The 10,780-nt window shown below is 38.5% G+C and overlaps 1 protein-coding gene across 1 annotated transcript; it reads left to right on the forward strand.

Moving 5' to 3' along the window:
- Nucleotides 1–573: 573 nt before the first annotated feature.
- Nucleotides 574–9,342, forward strand: CDCA7L (cell division cycle associated 7 like; the record flags this gene model as incomplete). The annotated part of the gene is made up of 8 exons (XM_079538343.1): nucleotides 574–687; nucleotides 1,126–1,485; nucleotides 2,320–2,394; nucleotides 3,831–4,016; nucleotides 5,309–5,440; nucleotides 6,283–6,432; nucleotides 8,542–8,678; nucleotides 9,312–9,342. The coding sequence occupies exons 2-8, from the start codon at nucleotides 1,129–1,131 to the stop codon at nucleotides 9,340–9,342; spliced, it is 1,068 nt and encodes a 355-aa protein (XP_079394469.1). The 5' UTR covers nucleotides 574–687; nucleotides 1,126–1,128.
- Nucleotides 9,343–10,780: the final 1,438 nt, after the last annotated feature.

Below are 10,780 nucleotides of genomic sequence, written 5' to 3' on the forward strand. Positions count from 1 at the left end.
CAGACTCCATCTTCGGGAGCCTTTAGCACTTCTGTGGCAAGCCCAGAAATGAGTTCTGTTTCTCCTGTGAAGTGAAAAAGGAGAGCTCTTTCTTCCTGTGCTTGTGGCTCAGTTTTCTTTTCTTTTTCTTTAATATTTTCAATACAAAGCCATTTAAGGCCTGTTGGTTTTTTCTTTGTTTGTTTGTTTGGTTTTTTTTGCACCCAGAAGAGACAAACACAACAAACTCATAATTTATAAACAAGAAAACTGGTAGTTTATTTTAACTGGGTAGTAGTAGAGGACAAAGTAATCAAGTTTCTGCCTTGAGACCAAGCTCAGTTAGTCTTGTGCTCAAAATGACCAAAAAACCCAACTCAATAAGTTAAAATAACTCGGAGCTGAAACTCTGAATGTTCTCTACTTATTTTCTTCTTTTGACAAGCTTTGCTTGCAATGTGTCTTCACGGTATATATCATCTAGTTGGTACTTGATTAAGCCTTTGAACATGTTCATTCTAACTAGTCACTATTTTGTGTATGACGGTTTCTTATAGCTGGCTGGTATTTTTACAGGGCATTCGATACCAGTCCAGATACCTTACTGAAGAGCTGAAGAAGATTTTCACTGAAGACACTGATTCTGAAACTGATGCATTTGAAGGCTTTGCTTCTAGTGGGGAGGATGTGAAGAGGAAAGTAGTTCCAGTAAAGGCAGTATGTATATGTTGATGTTTTTTTCCTTTTTTTCTCTGTGTAAATTTCTATCTTATAGTCAGTGTTAGTGATGCACCGTGATGTTCATTATACAGACTGAAGAATATTGTAATATACGTATTATATTGAAAAAGGGGAAAAAACCCCACCTTCATTGAGTGCAGTATCTCATATTAGAAATGAGAACTCCCCCTCCTTGTATGCTGACTGCTAGGCAATACTGTTCCTGATAGCCTTGTTTGTAATATCTGTGCATTAATGTGCAGACTTTGTGTTGGGGGAAGTTGAATGCTGCTAGCTTTGTAAAACCTGTTGATTTGGGTGAATTTCTGTAGCACTTGGATGGTGAAACTGCTGCCTAGAATTAGTGATTAAAAATAACATTTTGTGTCATAGCAGCAAATATAACATGGTTCTTCCTGCCCGTAGGCGATGGTGTCAGACTTGAGTGATGAAGAACGTGGTAATTTATTGGGTACTGAAGGAGAAGAGGAGGAAGAGGCAAAGAAGAAAGTATCTCCCAAAAGAAGAAGCTTTGGTCTTCGTGTTGCCTTTCAGTTTCCAACCAGGAAGTCTTCTGAGAAAAAAGTGCCTGACCAAGCTTTTCCTAAGCTACCATTAAAGGACAGTAAACCCTCCACTGCTCTTTCAAAAGAAAGAAATTGCAAGCGATGGGACAAACTAGAGGGCTCTGCTTCAGAATCTGAAGAAGACATGAAAGAAACACAAGAAGAAAATTCCAGTGCTCTGCTTAAAAGAGCTATGAATATTAAAGAAAATAAAGCCATGGTAAGACTAAAGGGCACTGTAGCAGTACTGTGAACACTGTTACAGGTATCCATGTTACAGGCTTATGTTTGGAACCTGTCAGCAAACCATCGGGTTCCTTCAGGTCATTCTTATTGTTTATTCAATAGAGTTTCTACTTTCCTGTTGTATCTGTGGGGTCTTCTGTACTCACTGGTTGGAAAGCCTGCCCAAAACTGCTAAGGATTATAAATATAACTTTTCAATTATGTGGAATGTGGGTTTAATTATACTTTACTGCTACTACTGAAAGTGTGTATATAGATAAGGGAGAAGTGAGACTGATAATTGCCAATTGCTTTTCCCCCTGTCTAAGATTCCACTAGATCTCTTAATTTTCACGGTGGTGTGCAAATCCAGCACTGTAGTGTGTTGATTTTGAGTCTTTTGTGAATCCTCCAGTTTTGCATTGTTCCAGGATGTGTTGTAGCCTCCAGGCAGTCTTTGTACAAATCTTGGGTCTGCTTCCACCCTTCCTTTTAATTCCAATTTTACCACTGTAAACTTGATTAGTTTTGAGGACACTCTTTTTCAGTGCTGTTTTGACAAGATTGAATGTAATATTAGCTACCGTATTCCAGTAAGAATTAATGGAAGCTGTGAAGTTGCAAAACTGTGGTATTTTTTTTTCACTTGTACATGAATGAGCCCCTTTTTTTGAGCCCCACCTTATTTAAGTGCCTATTGAAATGTTTCATGCGCTGAAATTTAATACGTTCAAGTATTTCTCAGAGTGCATACAAAGACTGGATGATGCGTGTCAAAAATATGCAAGTTTGTATTGACTTTTCAATATGATATTACTATTTCTTTCAGCTTGCCCAGTTACTAGCAGAACTGAATTCCATACCTGACTTATTCCCAGTGAAGACACCTGCCTCAACTCCTTCGGTAAGACTCTGTGCACTGGTTAGAGGTGATGGATATTTATGCTAGCCTTTTGATTAATATGCTTCTTGATAAAACACTTTCACCAACTTCTGTTTGGGTTTTCCTTGGTTCTGGTTACTTTGTTTTGGATTTGCTCTTGGTATTGTTCAAATACTGAAGCTTATGTCAGGAAATGGTGTTTTATAAGATAATTGTATGAAGAACTGTGGAGACCAGGATTAGATGCTACTTTATAATTTTTGTCACGGAAATTCTTTTGAGATACTAGACAGATACCTGCATTTGTGCAAATTAGGAAAATTGCTTTCCTTTGTGTTTAGATCCTTTACATTTCCCAGCTAATTTTTCTTTTACTTTTCTCTTAAAATCCACACTTCCCAATGCTGATAAAATTCAACCACTTCAACATGAAACTAGGATAGTGATACTGTAGCTTTTCTTAGCCAGAAGTAGATTACTGTCTGTAATGTTTTTTCACATTACAAACTGAAGAGATGTAAAGTAAAATTGAAGAGCCATGTCTTCAGAAAACCAGCATGTAAATGCTGCTGTGTGACAGTGGTAATGTGAATCGGAATTACGAAGTCTGTGCAAATCTTGAATTTAGCTGTGGCTAAATGTGTGTCTGTGTATTCAAGGAATGGTTGTATTTCTATAGCATGTTACTTTCATTTATTGTCCTTATTTGAGGGATCGAAAAGGCATCAGGAACGTTCTAGTTTCCTTTCTGCTTGTTTTTTGACTTCCAACCTCTCTTCTTGTAAAGTGTCATTCACTTCTTGCTAAGGAAATATGATGGCAAGCAGATATAACTTCTTTCATCTTGTTGAAGCTGTCAGATGTAGTAGAGTGACACTTTTATGGATAATTTTATGGTAGGTGGCCCATGCAGGACTCCTGTTGCATGAATTCAGTTATTCCATAATTATTAAGTCTGATAATATCAAGAGATTGTTGCCATTCATTGGAATGTAGAAGAGGAGATTTATTCATGCTCTTTCCGTGACCCTTTAAGATGAAAAATATGGAAGAAAGCCTGGATTTTGGTTTATTCATTAAAGGTTTGTTCGTACTGTGGGAGCTTCCGAACCTTCAGCTGCCGAAGAGCAGTGAGAACTAGCTTTAAGTTAATATGCCATCCATAGAGTTTTGGTACAGTTCTGTGATGTTAATTGAAATATAATCTGACTGTGAAAACTGGTCTTTTAAAAGGAGCAAAAAGGTACAGCATGTAGGGAAAATTTTCTATCTGCTAGAAATTGTCGGCTTAACCGACATAATAAATGTGGCTTAACAGATAAGGAGTGGAAGAAGAATGAATTCATAAAAGCACTAGTGCAACAGACTTTGAAATCTGTCCGGTGTTTAACACTACAAACGAAACTGAAAAATACTAGAAATTACAATCACTAGATTTTTTTTTTTCCTGATTCTAGAAACAGAAGAAAATACCAAGGAGGACGTTTTCTGAAGGCCAGATAACACGTCGCATGAACCCAACCAGAAATGCTCGTCCACCTGAGAAATTTGCCTTGGAAAAATTTACCATGTCGGCTGTCAGATTTGCAGAACACTTGCAAAGCTATAAACAAGAAAACCTCTTGAAGAGGAGCCTGAGCGTGGTATTTGCTAGACTTTGATATTTTCCGTAGTGAGGAACATTCATATAGATTGTTGGCCAGTGCTTAGGGTAGACATCACTTCCTGGAGGAAGTTAACGAGAACCTTTGGTTTGTTATTAGCAATAGAAATTGTCTTCAGGCATTCCTGCCTCAACTTTCATCCATTTGCTGGCTCTAGTTGTGACTTATCTTGTCCAAGCATAACAAGACAGTTTACTTAGGTTCTAGTGTTTGTTTGTTGTCTGAAAGTTGTTAGAACTCAAATGTATAAGGCATTTGAGTGGCAAGACAGTGGAGTGGTAAGGCAAATCTTCTGAATCTTCAGACTCAGGAAAAAATAGCAAGAGCTCCTCTCTGGAAATACCAGAGGGAGGTTAGGAATTGCATAATTAAACTGAGAGTGAAGGGAATCTGCACCAACAAACCATCTGCATTTGTCTTGGCTTTATTTACCACATAGTCTTTATGAAAAAGACTTATTTTGTATCTCGATATACTGGGGACTGGATTCCCAGTTCTCAGAGCGCTGTCCATAGATGAACAATTATAGCAGGAACTTGGCCACTAAAAAACATGGAATAAAAATTGCTCTGTTCTGGAAAAAGCAGATCTGACTTAGGATGAAAGACAAAGATGGGGTAGGGGGGAGGCTCAGGATTAGGTGAGACACATACATGATTGAAATCTCCTGATGGGTATAATGATGATCCATGATTCAGGATTATAGAGAATCTATGAAAGACAAAAAGAGCATTTAGTGAGTAGAGGACTCTTTTCCACATAACTAGCAAGATAATAATGAAAGGCTGGACTAAACTAAAACTTAAGTAAAGATTTTTAGTGGAATATTAGATTGTCTGTGGTGAAAGCAATATGAGAACATGCTAGGAAACCAAATGAACAAAGCTTGGGGAAGGCAAGTGGCTATAATTTAATTTTGTGAGGAAAGTAGTATGAAATTAGTAGAGGTGTGCAGGGAATGCAAAGAAAAGCAGCAGAAAAATGGGCTTTGTGGAAGCAGAAGTAACAAGGAGATAACCATAAGAAGGGATAACTAAACAGACTAAATAATAAGTGGAGTAGAGAAGTGACTGGGGAGTAGGGGAGAGAAAACAGGCCAGTGGGTTTGGATAGTTGCTCAAATCTACTCCCGGTTCTTTCAATGATCCATGAGCCTGTAGATTGTACCCACTAAGTTACATGTGCATTATAAATGACATAATTTGTCATCACGTGTGGTGACAGTCTTCATGCCACCAGACAAAAGGTGTTGAGATTAGTTTGTTTAACAGGGGAATTGTGGCGTGCGCAAAAGGAGGAGATCATCAAAGTATTCATCTTACCGTCCAGTGGAGGATATTACTGAGGATGACTTGGACAACATTGCAATCACTGTTAAAGACAAAATCTATGACAAAGTTCTAGTAAGTGGCTAATATTTTCTGTACGGTGTCCATTAACGGTCTTCTAACAGCATATCAGATGCTTGCTGAAAGGTGCTTTCCTGAAGTTCTGGAGGGCGTAGCTCTTGCTACTGTATTGCACAAGCACGACCTGAAAGTGTTGACAGTCTTCTGTGGACTTGCTCACGCTGATTAATACTGTCCTGACAAATTTTTGCCTCTGCAAATAGATGCTTCCTTGCCATAGAATGAAATGGAAGTTGCTACAGCTATGGCTTTTCAGTGATAAGAGTTGAAAACCTATTATCTTTCATTCTTATTTAATTGTTGCTGTTGTGGTTGTACAGCTAAATGCCATTGATCCTTGCTGTCCTTTATACCTTCAAGAAACTACATTTCTGTAAGGGTTGGCTAGTTTCCAGCTAGGTTGCTGGAACCCTTTTTTTCCTTTATCTGATTTAGCTATTATTAATAGTCATCAAAAGCTGGCAGATCATCTTACTGTGTGTTTTATTCTTCACTGCTGTATTAGCAGAGATAGTCATTTTCTAAGTATGCAATAACCATAAATAAGCTCACTGCCAAATTGGGGTGGGGAATAAGAATTGTAGCATGAGCTGCATGGAGTGTGAGACTCTAAAGCTAAGGACAGGCACTGTTTCTGTAAAATCTCCAGCATCTGAGATACTGTGTAATTTATAATAATGACAAAACCTATAGTTCTTACTAAGATGTTCATTGCTGAATTTTAGTTTGGTTTGAAGTCTGTGCTTTTCTATCAGCGGATGTATTAGGATTGTTAACGAATTAAGCATTTAAGGTGCCTTTCACACATGCTTATTTTTCCTCCTCAACTTTTTTAGGGCAGTACTTGCCACCAGTGTCGACAAAAGACAATTGATACAAAGACCATCTGTCGCAACAAGGGCTGTGGAGGTGTAAGGGGGCAATTTTGTGGACCTTGTCTTCGAAACAGATATGGGGAAGATGTGAAATCAGCACTGCTTGATCCAGTAAGTATTGTTTCAGGTTTGGGAACAAAGTATAAGTAATATGATTTAGTATTAAGCTGTGCTGAATGTATGCTTGTGGTAATGTTGTGGTTTAAAGCCTTTTACTCTAAGGTCTGCAGTACCATTGGGACTGATGCTGATTTTTGTTGGAGTGCAAGGGGGAAGTACTGGACCTATGTTACAGCTTATCTGTCCTAGTGCTTCCAAGCTCCAGTTGCTTACCAGACAGCAGAGAGAGAAAGCATGAGAATTTTTGAGAAAAGAAATCTGTCCCCTTATGGAAAAAGATCAAAAAGTGCTTTCTTTTTATGCTTTTAGTAATGTGGCCTGCAAAGCAAGCAGGTTCTAGATGGTAAAAATTTAAGTGTGACAAAAAAGGAGGAGGGTACCTAAATGTCTTAGAGTTGGTTTTTTTGACTCCCCTGATATGCTGAGCAAGGAGTATGCATATACGACAGCCAGAAAATGGGACTCATGGGCACATAAAGGTATCTGGCAGAATCAATCTTTTTGTACTTAGCTTAACTTCTGAAAAGGAGCTCTGCAGAGAAGGACCTAGGTGTCCTGGTGGGCAACAGGTTGTCCACAAGCCAGCCGTGTGCGTTTGTGACCAAGAAGGCCAATGGTATCCTGCAGTGCATTAGGAAGAGGTGATCCTTCTTTTCTGCTCTTTGTGAGGCCACATATGGAGTAGCGTGTCCAGTTCTTAGCTCCTCATTTCAAGAAAAGCAGGAGAGTTCTAGAAAGAGTCCAGTGTAGTGCCATTAAGGTGATTAAGAGCCTAGAGTATCTCTCTTACGAATAAAGACTTAAGAGACCTAGGACTCTTCAGCCTGGAGAAGACTGAGAAGGGGGTCTTATCAATGCTTATAAATAAAGAGTGGGAGTCAAGTGAATGAGGCCAGGCTCTTTTCAGTGATAACCAGTGACAATTAGAGATAATGAGAACAAACTGGAGCACAGGATGTTCCATATGAACATAAGGAAAAAAACTTATTTACTTTGAGGATGGCAGAGCACTGAACAAGCTTCCCAAGTAGGTTGTAGAGTCTCCTTCTCTGGAGATATTCAACAGCTGCCCGGATACTTTCCTATGTAGCATGCTCTAGAAAACCTTTAGCAGGGAGGTTGGACTGTGTGATCTCGGAGGTCTCTTTCAGTGCTAATGATTCTGTGATTCTTGTAGCTGAAGCAGGAAGGCCTCTCCACGAGCTCCCATTGGTCAAGTGTCCTGTAGGTAGACTGTAGCCAGATGTCCTTTCTTGGTCTGGTCCCTAATTTTAGCCCAAAGCTCTCAACGTGATCATGGCTGTTTCTCAGAGGCAGCTCTTCAGAGACTGTCCACTTCTTAACATAGAGGGCAAGTCCCTCAGCCCTCTTCCAGTGTCTATCCCTTCTACAATACATGTAGCTTTCAATCATGGTATTCCAGTTTTGTGATAAATCCCACCATGTTTCCCTGGTAGCAATTAGTTCGTAATTTTATAATTGCACCATGGTTTCCATCTCCTCCTGCTTATTCCCTGTGCTGTGTGCATTGCTGTAGAGGCACTTCAGCTGGGCAGTTGGCCATGTTACCTTCTTGGAGGAGCTCTCCCACATTTCTCTGTGGCAAATCTGAGGTTTTTTTTTTGCTGCCGCTTCCTGTAATGACAATGTTTACTGGCTCTTCTCTGCCACTTAAAAGTACGTCGTCTTTCCCCATTGAATTTAGCTTAAAGTTCTGCTAATTGGTCCACCCAGCTTGCTGCCCTTTCTGGTCCTGTCTAACATCATCATGCTCAGTCTCTCAAAGATGCATCCAAAGACATCCAAAACCCTGAGAGTGATAGGCAATATTACAGGTGCTTTTTTCTGTTCTGAATTAATGAGTAAATCATTCAGAGAGCTTGAGCTTGCAGACTAAGACCTATTGAAGCAAACATAGTAGCATTGATCTTATTTTAATCCTGCAGTATGTGGAAAGTGTAACAAGTTTGGCTGACTTGTTGATTACCCTGAATAACAAGGCAAAAAGGAAGCCATACTCCTGTCTGTTAGAGCAGTGCAGAGGATGGTACAACCCTACCTACAGCTGGCCTTTAATGACACCCCCATTCTTCCTTGCAGGACTGGATCTGTCCTCCTTGTCGCGGTGTGTGTAACTGCAGTTACTGCCGCAAGCGTGATGGTCGCTGTGCCACAGGGATGCTCATCCATTTGGCCAAGTTCTATGGCTATGACAACGTGAAAGAATACCTGGAAAGGTGAGGGTTGTGCCCAGTGGTCCCTTCAGCTCAGGTCTGCAACACTGCTGCCTAAGCTTGAGTTGAGCACTTTTAAAATGTCTTCATTATAGATCTAGTGGGCACAAATGTCTCTTCACTTTCGGAATTTGCCATTTCAAAATAGCTTTACAAATCCTTATTACTGTGTGACCTTAAATTTAGTATGAAATTTGGTCTCTGAGACAGCAAATAACTGCAGTGTATTTCTTTATTTTGGATTCTCAATGGAGACTTCTTAAGCATGGGTAATTTTGCTTTAATAACAACTGTTCAATTTCTGGGCTTTAAACCAAGTTGCAGCTTCTTTTGCTAGTTGGCCTTTTAGAAATGCTGAAGCCCTTCAGTACTTGACTTCTGCCAGGGATAGATCCTTCTTCTTTCAAAAAAAATCTCTTCAGAATTTTCCTAGGATGAGATCGGCTTTGTTGAAGCAAGACATAGCCCTGCATAAACAACTAATTTGCTTTTCCCTGTTTTGAAATCCGTATGAGCTGCTTCTAGCATTCAGAGTTGTTGTTTTGGAAACTATCATCTTCAGAAATTGAAATAATGTGTTATTGGGGAATCTGAGTTTCCTAAAATGCACTAACACTGTTTTCTTATGTCTTCTAGTTTACAAAAACAACTGGTGGAAGGCAATTGAGAGCACTGAACTCAAGCTGTGCCTGCAACTGTTTAATATGTTGACAAGTTTGACAAGTTGACTTCAAAAGTTTATTACTGTGTTTTATATAAGATAGAATTTTAGAGTTTAGTGTATACATTTCAATGTGTGAAATTTTTTAATTAATGTGGTCTTATGCAAAACATCTCTCAGGAAAATGTTTTGGTAGAGAAATCTACATGCACAGACCTATACATTAAGTGGAATGGCACTCTTCAACCTTAGAGTGGTTAATTTCTAACAGGACTAGACAACTACATGATGGAGAACTTTGTTAATTTGAGCAATATTTTTACTTATGCAATTGTGTGAAGTTTCAAAAAGAGTGTTTAACAACTACCTGTAAAGGTTACTCTGTTTACAAACAAAATCCAACAAGTATACAACACCCCAAGAAATGCTTGTGTTTCAATTTGACCATAAAGATTGCATTTTCCAACCTTTGCTTTCTGAACGTGTTCTTCCATCTGAATGCCATTATATTCCAGCCAAAGCTGATATAAACCTGCCAGTGGGAGGATGAAAATTTTATTTTTTTAATCCAAAGTGCAATTAACCACTGAAACATGAAAGTGGAAGTGTTTTGTAAAAATAAAAAAAAAATAAAAAAAACAAAATAGAGAAAAGAACAAAAAACATCACACCCTAGTAAAGAAAATGAAATGCCTAGTAGCAGTTGTGTGTGAAATACTTGCTACCTGACCCAGCCACCTTATAGATATTGTTACTAGTTAACTGGTTTAAACCATGGAGTTGAGGATTTTTTTGAAATACAGGTCGTAGTTGGATTTTTTCTTATACACACAACTAAGCTTTCAAACAACTTTAAGCAATGCTTCTGTATTGTTGTATGATTATGTTCAAATTAATGTAAGATATGTATTTCATTTTATGTAGAGATAATAAAGAATAATCGAGAAGAAGATTTTATGAGTCAAACTGCAGTCAGCCAGTGTGATATTTCCCATTTACTTTTCCATAATCAATGTAATGAAGGAATTATAACAGTAATAAATATATGGAAAAACACATGAACACAACACTGAAGGATGAGTAAATAACATATAATACCTTATTGTTATGCTTAGGAATGTTTTTTTGCAAGGCAAATCTGCTGCACATACTATGAAAGGTTACTACTAAACAGCCAAGAGAAAAGCTACGCCTGCCATTTTGTAGTCTTCCGTTTGCTTTTCAGATTAAAAGTCCAGAAGTAAGCTGGCCCTCTGATTTTGGTTTTATGAATTGGATATTCATAAGCATCCTTTGTTTCCCTCTGCTATACTGTAATAACATTTATTATTTTTGTATATAACGAAAATGACTGGCCTTGTTGGAGTCAGTTCCTCAGCTGTGTCGAAGTATTGAGCTTTAAACAGCTGCTTATTGTGATCTTCTAACACAAACCTGTGTAGAA

Source organism: Tetrao urogallus (assembly GCF_951394365.1).
Source record: "Tetrao urogallus genome assembly, chromosome: 7".
Lineage (NCBI taxonomy): Eukaryota > Metazoa > Chordata > Aves > Galliformes > Phasianidae > Tetrao > Tetrao urogallus.